We start from the raw sequence: 21,383 nt of genomic DNA, 5'->3' as shown, positions 1-21,383 counted from the left end.
ATGTCAAAATTTTTCAAAATCCATACTCATAATGCGGACGCATTTTTCATAAATAAACTAAATCATTTCATACACATTCTATAAATCAACTACCCATAAATATATTCTTACAAATACGAATCTTTCATCAATAAATAAAAAAAAACCCCAATAATTGTAGAGTTACTTCATGTTTTGACAAGGCATTTGGAATTCTCTAGCCATGGCAGCAGCTACTTGGGATATTTACAAGAGCTAAGTAAATCTTGTTGGTTGTAAACTTTTACGTATAAAAATATACTTCCAAAATTATCAGGTGTTAACTTCTATTAAAAAAGTACTCAAATGAAATGGATTAGTAATGGGATATTAATGATTGCAAAAATGAATGTAAAAAGCATCCAAAAGATGAAAATCAACCACACTATACTTTCCCTTGTCATGAAATTGCAAAATCAGTGTGCGATTGCCACAAGATTTGGCTCTGAGTTTGGGTGTTACTTTTAAAACAGAATTTTTTACATTGTCTTTTCTTTTTTTATTTATTCTTTCTAAAAGTGCAGAAAAATCACAATTAAAGAAAGTTAAAAAAATTTTAAGTTTTCCCAAGTCATCATTTTAAGGATGAACCAATGACATTTTGGACATTCTAAATGAACCAATGACATTTTTCAATAAAAACATTTTTCGCCCATCTAACTATGATTTTCTTAGCGACTAACGGAATAAAATGCCAAAACTTAGATGAAAGTATATTTTAATTTAACGGTGATAACTAAGGATAAAACAGTATTTTAAAAAAAGTGGGGACAAAGTAGTTAATTTAGGCATTCTACCGGAATATTATTATAATTTCTCTTAGCTAAATATCAAATCAAGCCATCTGTATCTGATCAATTTGATTTGGTAGTTCGGTTTTATCAAATGGCCAGACAATGAACTCTTGTTAATTGTTGCATACTGTTGTTAATTTCGGTCGACGGAAAATTTTATCTAAATTGGGTCTATAGCTCTACTCATGGACCAAATCAATGAGAATAAAAATTTCTTATTAAAATGAAAGTATTTCTGATCATACACTGGGAATAAAAAGATAAAATCAGAATAATTTTTAAAATATTCTTACTGTCATTGGTTTGGTCCATAAGTATGGGTATGTACCGTGAAAGCAAGTAATTTCGGTTGATTATTTGGTAATAGAGTTGGCTGTGTCTCTCAGAACAAGTTTGAGCATATAACGTGAAATTTTATGAAAGCCGTGAGGTGGTACAAGAAGAGACTCAATGTTAATTTAAATTTTAGATACTTTTCGGTCGCAGTTCGTACCACAAAATCTGAGTTAACAATGCGACCAGGCCTTTTCTGGACAGACGGTAATGGCACACCATTACCCAATCTGCATTCCCTCTTAAAATTGTGCGCAAAAAGACGAGAACATGTGAAAGGAAAGGCATGCCATGCACAGCTTATACATTTTGGCTTAGAAGGAGACGCTCTAACGTCAAATATTCTCATAAACATGTATTCTAAATGTGGCCTGATTGATTATGCTCGCAAAGTATTTGATAAAATGCCTGAGAGAAGCTTGGTTTCGTGGAATACGATGATGGGTGCATATACCCAAAATGGGGAGGAGCAAAAAGCTCTTACTCTTTTCTTGGATTTGCGAAGGGAAGGAGATATGTTTAGTGAATTCACGGTTTCAAGTGTCCTATGCGCTTGTGCTGCAAGAAGCAATGCTTTTGCGTGTAAGCAATTACATGCATTTGCGACGAAGGCGGCAATTGATGCAGATGTTTTCGTGGGTACTGCATTGGTTGATATTTATGCCAAAAGTGGTTTTATGCAGGATGCTATCTATGTTTTTGAAGCGATGTCAGATAAGAGTGTTGTTACGTGGAGTTCAATGGTGGCGGGGTTTGTGCAAAATCAGCTTTATGAGGAGGCTCTGGAATTTTTTACCAGAGCTCAAGCAACTGGGATAGAATATAACCAGTTCACAATGTCATCTGTTATTTGTGCTTGTGCAGGTTTGGCAGCCCTAATTGAAGGAAGACAGGTGCATTCTATTGTTTTTAAAACTGGGTTTGGTTCTAACAATTTTGTGGCTTCTTCTCTTGTTGACGTGTATGCTAAATGCGGTGTTGTAAAAGAGTCTTATATTGCATTCTTGGATGCTCAAGGGAAGAATATTGTTTTATGGAATGTAATGATTTCTGGGTTTGCTAAGAATTCTTACTCTTGGGAAGTAATGATTCTGTTTGAAAAAATGCAGCAGGTAGGTTTGTGCCCAGACGAAATGACCTATGTTTCACTATTGTCAGCATGCAGTCATAAGGGTCTCGTTGATATGGGACGGAGCTATTTCAAGCTTATGACAGAAGAGCACAATGTGTCGCCAAATGTCCTTCACTACGCATGCATGATTGATATTCTTGCTAGGGCAGGGTTAATACACGAAGCTCATGAGTTGATAAAGAATTTGCCATTTGCTGCCACAGCTTCCATGTGGGGATCAATTTTGGCATCTTACGGGACACATGGGAGCCTTGAATTAGCTGAAATTGCAGCTGAGAATTTGTTTGAGATGGAACCGGATAATGCTGGAAACTATGTTTTACTGTCAAATGCATATTCTGCTAATAAGAAGTGGAAGAAGGCTGCAAAAGTAAAGATGCTCCTTAAAGAAAATGAGATGAAGAAGGAGACAGGTAAGAGTTGGATTGAAATTAAAGACAAAGTTCATGTGTTTATTGCTGGAGAGAGAAAACATCCTAGAATGGCTGATATTTATTTAGAGTTAGATAAGTTTCTGGAAGTTATGAAGAAACTAGGTTACAAGGCTGAGATAGACTATGACCTCCATGATGTCGATGAGAACAGAAAAGAAGAACTTTTAAGACACCATAGTGAGAAGCTAGCACTTATTTTTGGACTCATAAGCTTACCACCCGCTCTGCCAATCAGGATTATGAAGAATCTTCGGATCTGTGGGGATTGTCATTCTTTTATGAAGCTTGCATCAAGCATTACAAAGAGGGACATTATTGTTAGGGATGTAAACAGATTTCATCATTTTAAGGATGGATGTTGTTCTTGTAGGGAGTTCTGGTGAATGCTAGTAAGTAACTCGGTCATGGCGGTTGTCAATCAAACTAAACATTGTTGATTGACTGTCCAAGCTCTTTGTAAAAATTCGGGATTGAGAACAAATTTCAGCAATCACCATCTCATTCATCTGAGAACCTGCTATACATTGTGCAACATGTTAAAATCAATTAAGTAGATACGGAACTTCTTTTGATGGGCGGACTGGAATTAAGGTTTCTACCCTAAACCTTAGAGATCTTACTTACAAGTTAACGGTTAATATTTTCAAATTTTCATTTCTCTACATTTTTCTACCTGATTTATTTGTTGTTAGTGGGAAATAAAATTGGGAAAAGACTCTTAGCAAGTGAAAGTGGAGATGGCAACTAAAAGTTTACAGGTAAGCAAACTTCATTCTTGAAAGTAAGGGCAAGGAGCTGCTTTTCTACCTTGAGATAGTTGTGCTGTTACGTAACTAACTAAATTAGCATAACTAACAACCTGCTTTTTGTATACTAATATGAGCTTATTTGACAACATCTTGAGATTTCATCGGTAGAATGGCTTCCTGATTCCGCTTTCAGTTTATGTACTCCTCTCATTCAGGTGACAGTAACTTATGCGAGTATAAGAAGTTTCAAGTAATGCTGCATTCTGTGAGTAGTTCTTTCATAAACTATAGGTTTTGCTTTCATCTGCACTTAGAATCATTTATCAGACATTATTGCTAATAAGAGACATGGATGTTTGTAGTCCCAACAAAATAGGAAATAGAAACTAGAAACTGAAAGAGTGACTGTTGAAATGGAAAAACGGATCATCGGATTTTCTGCACATGTTAATTGATCTGCATTCTGCAGCAACACTTGACTCCAGATTTGGAGGACCACATACTATCACTCCCACATCAACATCGCCCCAGAGCTTAGATATGGATCCAAAAATTTCTGCAGGCAGAGAAGTCGTTATTGACATTTCATTATTTTATTTACTTCACTATGATTTAAGATCATATGAATTTAAATGTACCTTTAAAGTCTGGTCTTGAACCGTACTGAACAGTAGTTGAGCCGGCAAGCTTTTCCAAAAATGAATCCTCGTTTACTGTGTGTTCATTTCCCTGTCCGCCATTGATCTTTACTAAGTTTCTCTTCTCCCAGATATGCCATAAAGCAACCACAGCACCACCAAAGATTACAACACCGCCAACCATGCAGGCTAGAAGAAGCAATCCTTGATGCCACCAATTAGTTATATTAAATGGGGTTATATAAAAGACATTTAGTAAAGTCGTTAACAGGACCAAGCCAACTGTTGAGGATATCACATAAGCTCCAAACCATGTTTTATTCCCTGTGCTAACTAGAGCAGATATGGCATTCCCACTGGAGAAAGAAGAGATAGAAGAGGCAGATCTCACAGTCTCGTACAATGCTCCGATTTCCTGAAATTGACAATAATTTGTTATCGATCGAGCTAATTACTGAATTTGAAAGAAATTATTTTCTTGTAGAAGAAAATTAGCAGCAAGAATAATTTAATATGAAACTTACCATTGGAGATTCTTGTTCTCGAGTGACATAAATAAGTATCTCGAGATGAAGCACATCAAAAGGTAAAGGAACAAGTGAGTTCGTGTTAATTGTGGAAAGAAGAGAAAGCTCATCTGACTTTTTCACAGCCCAAACAAGAGTAATGTTTCTCGGAAGACATGGCTTTCCTTGATTAATACGATGAATAACATCACTCAGAACGGCAATGAATGGCGATATCCCAATTCCACCTGCTACTAAAACAAGATTTTCATACCTATGAAAATACAAAAACTTTAGTTAGTCCATATTATTTGTTCAAATAATGCTAAATTTACCCCAACAACATTCATGATTTCAATGTACTCCAAAATGGAGTTTTTAATCAATTTAATAAGAATTTTCAACCCAAAGATGAATTTGATCCATTTTTTGACCCGCTAACGTGTGTGAAAGACATTATGGAAAAAAAAATAATAATGACATGGTTTTCTTTCAATTCAAAAGCGTTTTGCATTTTTGCTCGGTGACTTAACCAACACACTTACTTCAGTCAAAAAATATATTTATTTAGTCTCCTAGTTCAAAATTCCTATTAAAATTTATCAATTTCAAATAAATTGTACATTATGTGTGAAGTTCAAAGGCAAATTAAGCATTATTCTCCTTATTCATTAGACATAGCATCTTAAGTAAAAAACGAGTACATACATCAAGTGGTATGGTAACCGATTACCATAAGGCCCTTGAACAGAAGCTCTAATCTTATTATTAGTCTCAACATTGTCTTTAAGTCCATTTGTCCAGTCTCCAGCAGCTTTGATGAGAAGAGATATGCGATTTTTACCATCCAGAGGACTAGACGACACACTGAAAGGATGCGATTGGAGCAAAGATAATTGGGGAATGCCAAGGAAAAGAGAGCTGAGAGCATTATAGTTAATTAGACCTGTAGTAGTAGGAGCTGACAGAACCAACTCTACCACTCCGCAAGGGAAGCATTTCGTTGAAACGACGTCAACAGTTTTCTGAGATTGGCAAAATCTGAGAAAACGATCAACCATGAAAAGAAATATGGCTCCGGCTGGTATGCACATAAAAAAGTTACCAACATGCATTGCCAAGAATATAATGAATATAATATAGAGATGATGAGCGTAGTAAAAGAGCTCGAAAATCTTTCGTCTCACAAAAGGAAGTGATGTTATCCAAATTGACCAACCGAAGAAAATATTGATGATTCCTGCAAGGTTTGCTCCATCTGTAGCATCCCATGCTATTAGCTGCATATGCATATACACAATTAGGTTCAGAATATAAATTTACTAATATAAACGTGTCAAGTCACTCGTAACGAACTACTCGAAGCTCGGCTCATTCAATAAGTTTTAAGAATTGAGTTCAAGCCAGCTTATCAAAGTGGTTTAATTAATAAGCCGAGCCGAACTATGAAATGAAGTTTGTGAACCATAATTGAATTTAAGAATATAAACAAGTAAAAAAAAAAAAAAATATATATATATATATATATATATATATATATATATATATATATATTTATATTTAACCATAAACTGTAAATGAGGTAATTTCAGAACTTAGCTCATATACAATGAGTTGAACTTAGTGCCTAGTTTTTTAAAAATCTTTATAATATTTTTAATGAGCCAAATTTGAGTTCAGTAAAATTTAACTCGGTTAGCTAGTTTGCAATGCTGAATAAATTTAAACAATAAGCCAATATAATATAAAAATACTCACTTCAGAGGGAATTTCTCCAGACATGAACCATCCAATTACGTAAAAGAGACCATGGAAAGTAAAGAGAAGCATACAGAGATGGCCAAGCCATATGTGGTATCTAATGGCATGCTCCGATGAGATATTTACAAGGCGGAGGAGAAGCGAGCTTCTCGCCACCGGAATAAACAGAAATGACAAGCAGAATATCCCTGCCAATCCAAATCCACGTGCCGACATTCGAAACGTCCATGACCTAATAAACAAAACCAATTGCTCCTCAGAAAAAAAAAAAAAAAAAAAAATCTATTGCTATGTATATCACTATAAATTAGTATTATTTGGTATACGTGGATAAAGCAACTCACCGATTTATACTCAAAAAAAAAAGTGTCATTTTTATATTTAAAAAATAATATTATTTGGAGAAAGAAAAATGAATGTCATCAAGGCTCCGTTTGTTGTAGTTGATTTTTTTTTTTAATTTTTTATTTAGATATTAGTTCCAATTAGTAATGTCTCCCGTAGAAGATTATAATTAATAGTAACAAGGAAGGTAAAGATTTCAAGGTTGACATAAAAAAATAAAAAATAAAAAATAAAAAATAGATAAACATCAATTCTTAAATTTCCAATAGCTGTAAAATCATTTTTAAAAAATTGTGAAATAATCATTTGCAAATAGTATTAAATTATGGTCTAATGTATAAATTTGATCATGTATTTTCACCGATTATCTTTGTAGCCTTTTGAATTTCAATAAAAATTCATCATAATCCTATACTTTCACATTTTAATAATAAATATATCATTCACTAAAATGAAATGTTAAAATGCAGCGTTATGATTGAATCCCGTAAAGTTATTTTATTTTAGTGAGGAACATAATTATTAATGAAAATATAATTTTTTATAATGAAATTCTTCTTTTAAATTTCTTGGCTCTCTCAAGCTAAAAGGTGGCTTTTCTCCTATTTAGGGTAGAAGGACCAGTTTAAATCAAGGGGTGTATTATATTAAGATTCTATTAGATTTTAAAATATTTTAAATTCAAATAGTATTCAATCTAGTCTATTAACATTTTGTTGTATTCATTTAAGACTCTTATAAAATCCATAAAAATTTGATAGTATTCAATTATCATTTTTTAAGAGTTTATACAAATTTAATAGTATTCAAAAACTTACTGATTTGGAAGTATTCTATAAAATTATTTATTTTGTTGGATTTTAAAATGCTAAGTTTAAATAGAAGTCATTTACAAATCTATCCTCTAATCCAAAGATTTCGTTAGATTTTCGAGTACCAGGTATATTTTTAAAATTTTTATTTTAAATTAAAAGATATACTTAACTCTGCAATTTTCCGGTGAGACGAGTGTGCAAATTTACTGACCAAACCAAACTGAAAACTGAACTGACTCATTTATGTTCGATTCGATTGGCTAAATCAAGAAAGGTTCGGTTGACGATTTATTCGGTTTGAACTGAATTTATTATTCAATTTGAGTCGATTTCATAAAAATCTGTCAGATACCCTTAAAACCGAATCGAAATGAAAAAACTGATCAAAATTGATAGAACTGACTGGTTTGATTCGATTCGAAAGGTAAATTCGATTGGGTTCGATTCATTCTGTTCATAAAAAACTTCAGTTTGTATTTTTTTTTATCGGTTTGGTTCGGTTTGAACTGAATTGACCGTTTGCTCACCCTTAACAATCACTGTTCAGTTAAGGGACGAGAAGCCTGTGATCTTCCAACCACATCACGATTGTTCTAGGAGTGTGGAATGGGCAAGGGCGACGCTGGCCATTGCAGGTCTTTTACTGTCCATGACGGTAAGGTTTTAACAAAGAAAAAAAGGAGTTTGGAGAAAATGACACATCTTTTTGTCCCTTATCGTTTTTCAATTTTTCAATTAGACTAAAAAACCTTTTAATTTATTCAATTATGTCATGAGATTAATTTTGATTGGATATATAAAAATCATTATGATTCCATCAAAGTCAATCAAAATCTATAAAAAAAAGTTTCACCAATTCTATAAAACTCTACATCGAATTCTAATGGAATATGTGGAAATCTTAGAAAATCTTTGGTGCATTTACTTACAAAAAACAATTTCTTGTTTTCTATTTTCTATTTTTTAAAAAAACAGTTTTCTTAAAAAATGAAAACTAGAAAACAGAAAATAGAAAATGTATTCACTTGGTAATAATAAAAAATAATATTTTAATTTAGGTTCAAATATTATTCATAACTTTCATAATTAAAAGAAATAAAATGTTTTAAAATAAATTTAAAAATTTTGTATGTAAAAAGCTTTTAAATATTTACTATTGATTATTTATAATAATAATATCATTTTTTACCATTTTGTAAAATTTTTTAAAAATAAAGGATATAATGTATTTGTAATGATAAAATTAATTTATTATTAAAGCATAATATAAAATTTTATTTTACTTAAATATTTTTATTTTTTCAAATGAAAATATTTAAAAAAATTATTTATAAATATTATAATTTTAATTATGACAATGTCATTTTTAAAAATTGGAAAACAATTGGAAATTATATCTTTTGTTATGAAGGAAAACTCTAAAAATTCCAAATCTTAGTTAAATTTTGGAAAACTAGAAAACTATTTTCTAGTTTTCTAAATAAAAAATTGACTGATTTGAATACAAAACTTTATTGTTTAAACTTTTCTAGAAAACTAATCAGTTTTCTATAAATGAACACACTCCTTCATTTCCATCAAACTCAACAATTCTTTTAAAAATCTAGCACAAATTTTAGTGTATTTCTTGCCTACCACATTGGTTTATCATTTTTCATTTGTTTTTAACCATTCGGTTTCTAAAACCAACTTGTCCGATTAATTTGGATTTCCACTGGACAAGTCCACAAAAGGAGCAAATCACTCCCTTATAAATATTTAAAGAGACTTTATATCCAGAGTTCGAACTCGAAACTTCTAGTTAAGGGAAAAATGATATCTGTCATCCCATTTTATTTCTCGAGTATCATTTTTCACTCTTTATTAGCTAGTTAGCATGCATAGTCTACATTCGGATATATGTTCAAGTTTAAGCAATTTTTTCTTTCCCCTTTTTTCTGGTTAGTTGGATATATTTTACTCCGACTCCAAGTTTGTTAGCTATACCTAAGGGAATGACAATTGTCCACTAATCTACTTGCCTTGGACTGGCAGTTAGCTAGATAGGCCACAACAAAAATAATACAATATTACAAAATAAAAACCACAAAGATAAGGTCAATAAATAATCAATGTTTACTAAGACGTAGCGTAACGATTAGGCTAAGATATAATCGTAAACGAAAGTAATTTCTTTACTAAAATAAATTATATGAGACATTTGTTGAAATATAATTTATGTATATAAAATAAAATAGAATTAAAAGGAGAAAGACAAGACCGTACCATTTGTCTTCAATAGTATACTCAGGATTCGTAAAAATGACACTAATCTTCTGCACAGCGTAAATGCAAGCAACCCACGCGATATATCCGAGAAAGACTAGAATCCCAATAAACTCTGCAGCAGAAACTACACCAAAAGGTCCATCCACAACAACTGGGGATGTCCACAGTCTATGACCTCTTCCTTTTGCTCCCTCTTTCCTATTAAAAGAAAAAAAAATTATCATTTATTAAATAATGTTTTTTCAATATTATATAAAATAATTCTATTATTCTTAATTTTGAGATAAATAATTTATTAGAACTTAAAAAAAATAATTGCTTCATTAATACATATGCAAATACCTCAAATGTCTTATTATATATTGAATCAATAAAAGTAATAAATATCTATATCTTTCTTAAATAAAAGTTTGAGAACAAAATAAAAGAAAAAGAAGAAGCTAGTTTAAAGGGGTAAGATATAAAAACAAAATTGGAGCTTGGGGACAAGGCCCCCTGCCCCCTTTATCTCTGTCAATGTAACTATTCAAACCCATAAAAAACGAATCAGAACAAAATGGCATACTGAAAACCATACTCCCTCTCCCTGCATTCTAACTCCCAATACAATAAGAAATTAAGATGAAGTTAACATAAAAAAATAGGAAATTTTGTCCTAATGAATTGTGTGTAGCTAAAAACATACTTCTGGAGCTCCTCTTCCCTGGAGCAAAGGGTAAGGTATGGTATAGAAAGTAATGCAATAATGATGAGTGGCCCATTGAATATCAGAAATACACCTCCTGCAAATTGCAATACAAAATTTTAGAACTAATTAACCAAAGAAAAGAAGAAAAAAAAAAAAAGAAGAAGAAGCTAATTAACCTGTAAAGCCAAGAAAAGAATCAGCAAAGGCTTGATTCCAATTTTTAAGCCATGTTTGAAATGATTTTATCGGATACATGAAAACAACAGTAAGCCAAGCAATGAAAGCTGCCAACATTGCAATCTTAAGAATCCATTTGAGTATTAAAGAGAAAACGACAGCTTCTTTACTAACATAATCTGTCGTTTGGAGATTTCCATTTGAAAGAAGAAGCTCTTGAGTTGAGTGTTTATCCATACCGAAGATCACTGAACTTATTAACTAAATTGTGCTAAAAGCCATTATGTTCCAAACTGGAAAAATATAGGAGAAAATTTAGCTGTAAGTCAAACTATTGACTACCTAAACCAAATGAATTGAGAATTTTGATTAATTGCAGTTGTTTTTTTGATTTGGTCATATCTAAACAAACATTCCCCAAGTTTTGGTTGGTCCGACCCTACCCATATGACATTTTACAAGCATGTCGTTTTCAGCACCTTCTGATTTTGTCAAGAGTTCTTGCACTAATTATACATAATAATAATAAAATAATGTAAGAGTTATTGCACTAATTATAAATAATAAAATAATATAAAAACTGTAACAATTCCCACGTTTTTTAATTTTATTGTGTAGGTCCTCATGTACTATATACAAGAGAGGGTGAATTGTGATTTATAAAAATTTAGAGTTTTAAAGACATTTTTCAAGTACAGTAGAAACACAATATTATTCAGATAATTTTCAGATTTTAAAATTATATAACTTACTTAAGCAAAAAGATTATCTAAAAATAGCTCACCAAACTAGATAACTCTACAACTCATAAACATTTTTAATTTAAATCAATATTAATTACAAAGATTCAACAAATCAAAATATAGAGTGATTGAATAATCAAGATAGCATCATATCATTAAGATTTAAAGTGTGAGTGTGAAAAATTAAGCAATATCATAAAGAGAAAGAGAATATGAGAGAATCAACAATAAAAATTATAGTGGTTCTGTACTTATCATGCCTACATCTACTCCTCAAGAAACCATCTTCAAATTCTCTATTATCAAACTCTTTTTAAGGGTAAGAGCAAAACCTATTACAATGGGAATAATCCTAACACTTAGCACTAACCATAACCCATAAATTTTTGCAAAGAACTAGAAACTTAACTCCCACTAGTTTTTATAAAGAACTAGTAAACTTAGAATGTTTTTGCAAAGAACAATCAAACTTATAAGTTTTACTCTCCCACTAAGAAGGGTGCTTGAAGACACACAAAGCTTTTCACTTACAACAATTTGAGATTAAAAGACTTTTAATCTATTTTATATTTACAAAACCTATAATAGATAGAATGATATGCCAAATTAAGCCTAGGAAAATAGATTTTATAAATGAAACATATTAGTTTTAAAAATCTTTATCTAAAGATTGATTATAATCTTCTCTTAAAATTTATGCAATAAAAGCATGAGGAAGAAGGATATCAAGATGAGAGAGTTTGTAAGATGAAAATATAAAATCAGTTTTTATCTCTCTTACCCTTAAAAATTTCTGCCCTTCCTTGTTTTATATCCAAGTTTTCTTTCTTCGCATTAGAGAGGACTGAGTTTAACGTTACAAACACAAGGAAAAAGGAATGGAAAGTTGGAGGCAGAATTTGGCGAAAAGAGGGAAGGATTTAGAAAACTATTTCCTAAGGAAGATTTCAAATCAAAGATTATATTCCTCAAAAATCTTTTTATATTACAATTTGAAAATTTCAAATTTTGAAATGCAATTTGTGAAATAGAATCTTCCCTCTAAGATTTTCAAATATTATTTTAAGTGAATAAAATCTTTTGTGTCACGTATTTGAAAACTAAAGACCATATTTTTATATGGCCTTAATATGACATAAATTTTCTTTCTATTTTAACAATATACTAAATAATTCTAAGATACCCAAAGGCACTAACCAAATACTGTTTAATTCATCAATCATGCCTTAAGTCTTGATATTTCATGGGTTTAATTAAATCTTCACTTGATGAATTTCTCCATTTAAATTCCAACAAAAGACTTTAACACCATCTACATAATAAATCATTCAATTTTTTATTTTTGTTAATCATAAAAATAGATATATTATAAATGATATATTATGAAATACTCCACCACTCCACCATCCTTTAATGGTGGTGGAGGTAGAGCGATTAGGGCAGTGATAAAATGATGGTTGAAGTGGTAGGTGATGGTAAAGGTAATAATGAACTGTGTAGCTTGAGGTTAAGTTTGGTCAAGTTCAACCTATGATAAGTTTGGTCAAGTTCAGCCTATGAAAAATTGTAATGAAATGAGAATTACATAGATTTTTGGATGGAATTACTATTACATTAATTACGTTAAAAAGTAAGAAAAAAAATTACTATTACATTAATTACGTTAAGGAGTAAGAAAAAAAAATCATCCAAACATCACAATAAACATGTGTAATTGTATCTGTAGAAGGGTGGTTTGATAAAGCAGTCGTTGATTTTAGTTATATATTGTATATTTAGGAGTGTGGTTGCATATGGATATTATTTTTTTCATGTGTTATATATTTTATTTAATTAATAAAAAGACAATTACTTTTCAGCCTTGAATTAACCACGCTGGATGCTCAACATGTCCAATAATTTCAACATGCTTAACGTGTCCTTATCTCTGCTAATTAAGTAAAATAATTATTTTCAATAATTTCAACCTACCTTATCATTTTTCATTTTCTATCTTTTAATTTTAGGATAATTAGACAAAATCGACAGTAGCTTAATTAAATTAGAAATATTTTTTAAAATTTAAATGATTTGATTATTTTCTTAATCATGAATGAGAAGAAATATGAGTAAATTTAATCACGCTCACAGAAACACAAGACACGAGTTTAGCTTCGTAATAAATGCATGGAATTATTATATTATTGGTACTTGGAGTTGTTACTTTAATTTTCCTTTGCTGCTACGTAGAAATATTTTTGTTTCTAATTACAGAAAATTTTCAATGGGATATTTATTGCTAATATGGTTTGGTACAATTTTATGTATATTTTTAGAAATTGTCATATCTAAAATTATCGATCACTTTGAGAAAATTAAAGAATATCAGTTAATTTTTTATTTTATCATTATTTTTAGTAAACACTAATTATTTTTTATAATTTTCTCAAAAAAAAAAAAAAATATTTTAGTCACTCCCCTCTCTTAATTTTAGTGATGATAGATTAGTAGAAGAAAATTATTAAGATTAGAATAATTAAGTGAGATAAAGGTTTAGTTAAGTTAAGAAATCTTTTATTAAAATTGATTTTTTATTATAATTTAAGTAATTTAATTATTTCTTTAATCACCTTATTAATATAAATTATCTTATTTGCAATAGATGGATTTCACAAATTTTTATAGAACGGCATTTATAAATCCTAACATTTGTGCTTGGAATAAAAGAAATTAAGATTTTCATTTTATAAATTCAATTCTTGGAGTTAAAACAGATAAATTGAATTCCACAAAGCAGATAGAATTTTTAAATGATATTCACAAACAAAATTTTTATGATAAAACTAAATATATTTTTGCCCTTCAAAAATTATTGTGTTAAGGTTTTTTAAAAAATAAAATAAAATAAATTTTAATTCTAAATTTATTGTAAATATGATTTTACTTGAAATTTTATGTATACATTTTGAATTTATTTTTAGTAAATGAAGTGCGGATGAAAGGTAAAAATGAACGGGGGGAGTAATTAAGAAGTCAATTTTGACTGTCTGCCAAAAGATTTGCTGAACGGAGGTTGAGTGTTCACTTTACCAAAACTCAATATGATGAGTTGGCATGAGCACTAAAGAACAGTAAAAATATATTTATTTAAAAAAATATTAAAAAAAGCACAAAACCCGAAGAAAACCAAACCTAACCCATACAAAAAATGCACAAAACATGAAAATAATGAGCTTTAGATATAGAGTGAAAGCCAACAAATAGAAAAATCTGATTCCATCTCCTACGGTCCATACATACTTTTTCCGTCAAATCAATAAATTTACTTCTGTATTTTTTAGGAAAAAAAATCGTATAAATTGATGGCTGGCCGCCAGCTAGCGGCAGCCACCCAGGCAGTCACAAGTTATGGCCCAGCCGTGTCCCTTTTTTCAGCCATAGTCGCATATTGAAAAGCCAACAACCAACCCTTTACCCCTTGCCTGTAGATACCAAATCAAAATGCTTCTCTAAACAATTCGATCACTGCTTGAATATTCTAAGAACTATAGTAAAAAACTAACACTCTGTTTGAAAGAAAAGAAATAAAAATAATGCAGGAATTAAAATAATAAAGAAAAATAATGATAAATTATTAGTTTTTTCCATTGTTATTTTCAACCATTGTGTTTGGATAATGAAGGAAAATAATGAAAAAAAGAAAATAAATTTATTTTTCTTTGTCTGGAAAATGTAAACTTTTAGAGGAAAAAATTGTTAATATCGATATCTAACCATTTTAACCTTACTTATTCTTTTGGAGGACTTTAATAATTATATAACTTCAATATTTAATTAAAAATAGTTTAGGTATTTGATTAACGGATCATACAAGTAGTATAGAAAGATATCGTACTTTTGAATACTAAATTATTAGGTGAAATGAATTAGTTGGTGAGTTTAGTGAAATTAGAGCAAAAATTAAAAGGTAGAAATTAAATTAAAGTGTGTAGATTAAAAAGAATTAAATTAAAGAGCATAAATTGAAGTGCGGTAAATAAGAGGACATAACAAAAGAAATTAATAACTAAATATAAATAACAAAATGAATGAAAATAAATGGGAGAAAATAAAGTAAAATTTCTTTTGATGGTTTTTTATACAAGAGAGTATTTTGATGATTGATGGATCGTATTACCATCCAGATGTGGATGGCTGCAATTTAAGCCTTATCGATATACTTTCTGAAGGACATAGTATTCTTTTTTAAGTTAGTCCAATTTAAGGATAGAAGCAGGGCGCGAATACTAAAGAATTTTAAACTAATTTTACCGTATCCGTTTAAAATTTTACTATCCATATCTATTCTAAACCCATTTAAATACCTGTATTCAAGCTCGTTTAAATTTTAGTTATTCGTACTCGTCCAAAATCCATTTCAAGTACCCCTTAAAAGAGTAGTGTACTTGCGAATCTTAAACTATTTAAATTTAAAACTTATTTAAAATATATTTTTTTATTAATAATGGATAGGATACCCATGGATGCCCCATTACCGAACCCCTTTAATATAACAGTGTTAGAAATTGGATTGAGTCAGAGCGCTCATGACGGATCAACCCGAACCATATTCATAAAAATATAATAATATAATTATTGAGATAATGAAGTTATTTTGAGGGAATATAACTTCTCATTATCTTAAAAAAAACTATAAGTCAATTTTTGTTTTTTGGAAAATATTACATAAAACAAAAAGAAACACACTCTCTTTACGACATAGAAGAAGAAAAAAAATAAAAGGATCACTCAAAATAATCTCTTTGATAGCAATCAAACATAATTAATTGAATTGGGTTGTGGATCATTGGTGATTTTCTTGTAAAATCACTTAAACCTAGTGTTCAAAATAAAAAAAAAAAAAGAGGATTTTGCTTCAAGTATGCATAGGTATCTACAAGAGGTTAGTGATTTCTTGGGCAAAATATGAATTAATATGTTTGATTATTCTTAATATAACATTGGTTTCAGAGCATTTAAGTATTTATTCATGCATTGATGTGTTTTTGGCAAGTTCTTCAATTTTTTTTGGTTCTTCAGATTGATAAATTTGAATTTTTTAGGTCAATATCAACCATGTAAATGTGTTTTATATGGCATATAATTTACATGTATTTATAGTTAGAAGACTGAGATGACATCGATCATGGCTTAAGAAGTGGGCAATCTCTAGCATAATGCCTAGTCTAGTGACATCTGTAGCAGGTATTAGCATCAAAATTACACGCCCCTTGTAAATGTTTCCATATCTATGACAGGCTATCCCACTAGATCTGTCGCGTTAAAACCAAAGTTGTACCCACTGCTAGAGTTACCAGTATGGATACCCCCTACTCTCTCCAAATTTCTTGTAACACCCGCCGGCCAATCCCGGAGAACCAGACGGCGGATGCCACAATCGGTGCCGGAGCACCGTCTTATGTCACTTATTAAAGCTAGATCACAAATTAGAAGTGGTTAAATTTTCATAAGGAGGCAAGTAATTAACGTTTTGTTTTGTTTTTTTTTTTCTTTTTTTTTTTTTGTTAACGAAAATAATATTTAAGGAAATTCCTACGAAAATTTCGCAAGAGTTTCCCCTAAAAATTAACTTGCCACACAAAGAAAATATACACACTTCCAATTTTCTCCAAACCCCAAAACTCCAATTCAACATAACATACCACAAGCACTTCTAAATATCCATCAACATACGCATCATAGTCTAAACACATTCTTTTCAAGGAATATATAATCATCATACACCAAAAATATAATAAGATGTTATTTCCTTCAATAATCATAACTCTTAATACATTATAAACTTATTATATACAACCTCCATAATACAATCTTTACATACATGCCAAAAATCACCATTTACAAAATATCCTACCCAAAATGTGATCTCTACTCTGATGCTTGTCCTCTGGTCTTTAAGAACACTCTCCGCTCTTAACCTGCGCGTGATAAAAAATCAACGCGCTGAGTGGAAGACTCAGTGGTGCTAAATAACCAACAATTAAATTAACAATAAAAGCCAAGGCAAAACTTAAATTACTCAACTATATAAATACCGAAATCGCATTCATTTAATTCAAATACTTTGAAAGAAATGAGAAGATTATAAATACAAATATGTCTTCATTCTTTTATAGCAACAACAAAATTTCATTTTTCGTTAAGGCTCATACTCATGCAGAATGAACATAAGCAGATTTGATCGTGGCCTATATTAGCGCCACCCCCATTACATACTCATGGCCTATGAAAGCACCACCGTGGCCTATGAAAGCACCACCCCCATCACACAGTCGTGGCCTATGAAAGCACCACCGTGGCCTATGAAAGCACCACCCCATCACACAATAAGCGCGTCCGCCTATTTATAAGGGCTGATAACCCTAGCATATGATCATAGCTTCACAATAAGAAAATCCATCTCATCATACCACGTTTCAATCATGCATAGTAGAGCCCAAATCAAAAACATTCTTTCACAAAAGCAATAATTATAACTCAAAACCTCTTCATTTAGTACTCATCAGTTCAAAAGTTTTACTCAAAACACTATAAATGTATATATACTTAATATAGTAGAAAAGTACATAAATCAAGAACTTTTCAGCATTTCCATAAACTTGACCTCTGCTGGGTTTTTAACACATAAATTGAGTTATGGGTCTCCAAATTGCATGAAATCAGATTCATTAGAAATCTAAGACAAAATGATACAAATGTTCAGAAGGGACCACAGCCCAGATCACAGAGTAAGATAGCAAACAAAAGCTCAGAACACAGACCAATAGATCAGACCTGATTCAGCAGAACCAAGTCCAATGTTTCTTGAATTCCTACTTCACCAAACACTCAAATGAAACCAATCAAAAACGAGAGAATTCTCAAGACACAGGGAAACAACTTTTATGAAGAACTCAGAACCTAATCTTATCATTATAGTGGTCAAAATGGGCACTCAATTTAGTAATGCATGTGGCTCGACACAACAGAGTCAGTTTGGGTGTTTGAGCCATAAATTGAGCTATGTATCTCCAATTTGGACACAAGAGGATGGGTTGGAAAGATAAGAAGTAAATCTATAACTTTTATGAAGAACATAAGACGTTATTTGGCCATTTGTGTGGTCAAAATGGACAATGATTTCGGATATACTGGTAAGACACCATAACAGAACCAGTTTTGGTATTTAAATCATAAGTTGAGCTACAAGTACTGGAATTAGACATAAAAATATGTTTTGGAAAGCTAAGAAATAGAGCTGCAACTTTCATGAAGAAGTCAGAAACAGATGGGGAGTATAAAGGGGTCGAAAATGAGTTCCAATCTCACGGCAGAACATATCTAACATGAATTCAGCAAGTTAACCAATACATACAAAATTCCCAAAATTCATTCAAAAGCCTAACCATGTAAAAACAACTTAAACAAGTGAAAGTATAATTGCACTAACCTTATTAACAAGCTTGAAAAAGCTTGGAAAGCCTTACTCCTTGGCTTTCTCTTTCCCCTTTGAGGATGGTTCTCCAACCTCTTCAAAGCATGAAAAATCAACATTACAAGCAAAACTTAACAAAAGAAATAGTTGGAGCATGATTTAATGCATCAATAACATGTCTAAACCATGAATTCTACTTAACAATTCACAAAACTCAAAAACCACAACTTACTTGCTTCAATGGTAACTTCACTTCTCTTTGGTTTTAATCACCAAACTCAACTTCTACTTCTTAATTCTTAAGAATTAAGTACTAATCTATGATTTAATTAGGTAGTTTGGTGGTAAATTTGGAGGTAAGAAAATGAAGAAATGAAAGAAAGAGGAAGAAGATGGAGATGGCGTGGATAAGGAGAAGAGAAGAAAGAAATAAGTGTTGTGGTGTTTACTTTAAGTGCCAAAGTCAAATTTGACTTCCTAAAATCATGCAAATGTGTGGCTAAGATCAAGTCCTAAGTAATCTCATCCAATGGCTCTAAATATTCCTCAAATAATTCTCTTCTACTTCTTATTTAACTCCACCAATTAATTAAATTAACTCCACTAAAATAATTCCTCATTTATTTCTTAATATACCACACTAGAAATATTATGCATTCAATACATAAACTCTCCAAAAATATTCATTAAATATTTTCTACCCACCTAAATCATGCAAACATGCTCCAAAAATAGTAAATAAAATATTAACTATGCATAGTAATTTTTCCGGACTAAAATAATACCAAGTTCCGGACCGATGGTACTATTCACAGATCGGTAAATCACTATTACCGACACTAAAAAAAATCAGTCTGTTACATTTCTTCTTACCCTTCTTTCTACCAAGATTCCTCTCACCGAGAATTGAGAGCCCAAAATTGTATACCCATAGCAAAAGATCCACTCATACCTAGTACAAAACTCCTAGATGGAGTTGCAATCCTGCGACGTTTCTTGCTTGAGATCACCCCATCAGAAATGTATTTAGTCTCAATATTCCAGCATGAACAAATTACAATATGAAATCCTGCTCCCTTTGTTGACATTGGTTAGCATATATCGAATTCAGCCCACTAATGAACCTGTATATCTTAGCACCCTCATCTGGAATGGATCCCAGACCTTATCTGCTCAATTCTATAAATCTGATGGAATACTCATGAATAGACATACCCTCCTACAACGGTGACTCAATCTCTCTCATCCTCACTCTCTTATTTCCTTCTAGTACAAATCGGTTCATAAAGAGAGTAGAAAGCTACTGCCAAGTTGTCCCTGTGATAGAATGCTAAATATAATCTATGAACCAAATCTCCATTATATCCTCCATCCTATGGCTTGTAAATACACTAGTCCTCTCATCATCACAACCCAGCTCAACACAAAACTCTCTAATTTGGCTAAGAAGGAATGAGCATCCTCGATCCTTGTGAATTTAAGCAACTTATACTAATGAATTTTTCATAAATGGTGTCATTAGCTGTCCTCGGACCAACTAGAGGTGGAGCCTACTGGTGTGGCTATAGTGTTGGAGCGAGTATGGGCTGAGGCATCTATCGTTGCTGTGCATGAGGTGCATAAGCCTGAAAGAACTGTTGTTATTGCACTAACATATTATATTCATAGCAGCTATGGCTTGTTGGAGTCCCATCATTAATGTGTTCCCTCCCGAGGGTTTCTAACCACATTCTCATTATTTTAATTCCCTTTTTCCCTTTCCTCTTGATTAACTACATTTCTAGCACGTCTACCCATCTGTCATTGTTTTCGTCGAAATCCCACCCCGGAAAAGGATTCGAAAACATCAATTTATTTATTATTATTATTGTTTTGAAAAAGGTGATAAAAATCTTTTTGGATATGCGATGCCGATAAATCGGTCTTATAAAACATTTGAGTCGCCACCCATTATTTCGGCAATGGGACCGTTTCCGATTTTTATTTTATTAAATGACTCCATTTAACCCATTTTTTATTCAAGGCCAAAATATTTAGAAAACTGGTCAAGCGAACCAAGGAGGTTCTGAGTAAGGGAATTGGGTACGTCGGCCCGTTGGAAGCCGACGCCCGGAAAAACCGGCCTCTTTTAACCTTCAATTTCTAATTTTATTTTATTTTAGAAAAGCCAATTTATTTAATTAAACCCCAACCCGATTAAATCGAACTGAGTTCCTATATGGAAAATTAATTAATCGTCCCAATCAAATCTAATTATCACATAGCAATTATTCAAATCAAAACAATTAAATCAAAACGATCAAACCAAATAAATAAAAAGACCCGCTCTTGCCTTATGGTTAAAGGCGGGCAACAAACCGAATCGAAAATCTTAAATCAAATAAATAAATGACCCGCTCTTGCCTTATGGTTCAAGGCGGGCAACAAACCGAACCTAAAATACATTCTACCCGATTTAAATCCAACCCATAAACCCAAAATCATGCATATTTATTATTTAACACTAGAAATGCAAATTGTTAATCAACA

The 21,383-nt window shown here is 31.4% G+C and overlaps 1 protein-coding gene, 1 long non-coding RNA gene and 1 pseudogene across 2 annotated transcripts; 1 reads left to right on the top strand and 2 right to left on the bottom strand.

The window, feature by feature from the left end:
* The first annotated feature begins 1,142 nt into the window (after nucleotides 1–1,142).
* LOC149495654 (pentatricopeptide repeat-containing protein At5g04780, mitochondrial pseudogene) lies at nucleotides 1,143–3,283 on the top strand (annotated as a pseudogene).
* Nucleotides 3,284–3,752: 469 nt separating this feature from the next.
* On the bottom strand, nucleotides 3,753–10,945 carry LOC105641611 (ferric reduction oxidase 7, chloroplastic). The gene is made up of 8 exons (XM_089723320.1): nucleotides 10,658–10,945; nucleotides 10,479–10,575; nucleotides 9,791–9,991; nucleotides 6,363–6,597; nucleotides 5,313–5,884; nucleotides 4,623–4,878; nucleotides 4,099–4,513; nucleotides 3,753–4,016 (listed from the first exon to the last, which is right to left on the bottom strand). Exons 1-8 carry the CDS (start codon nucleotides 10,893–10,895, stop codon nucleotides 3,847–3,849), a joined length of 2,184 nt encoding a protein of 727 aa, XP_089579446.1. The 5' UTR covers nucleotides 10,896–10,945; the 3' UTR covers nucleotides 3,753–3,846.
* Nucleotides 10,946–17,119: 6,174 nt separating this feature from the next.
* LOC149495653 (uncharacterized) lies at nucleotides 17,120–19,573 on the bottom strand. The gene is made up of 3 exons (XR_016321410.1): nucleotides 19,087–19,573; nucleotides 18,870–18,949; nucleotides 17,120–17,358 (listed from the first exon to the last, which is right to left on the bottom strand). It is a non-coding gene; the product is annotated as an uncharacterized LOC149495653 (long non-coding RNA).
* Between the last annotated feature and the right edge of the window lie 1,810 nt (nucleotides 19,574–21,383).

The sequence above is a fragment of the Jatropha curcas genome, chromosome 6 (assembly GCF_041381405.1).
Source record: "Jatropha curcas cultivar XTBG-Jc1 chromosome 6, XTBG_Jcur_1.0, whole genome shotgun sequence".
In the NCBI taxonomy this organism is placed as follows: domain Eukaryota; kingdom Viridiplantae; phylum Streptophyta; class Magnoliopsida; order Malpighiales; family Euphorbiaceae; genus Jatropha; species Jatropha curcas.
The sequence above is the reverse complement of the archived record's forward strand: the minus strand, read 5'-3'. Positions and strand labels throughout refer to the sequence as shown.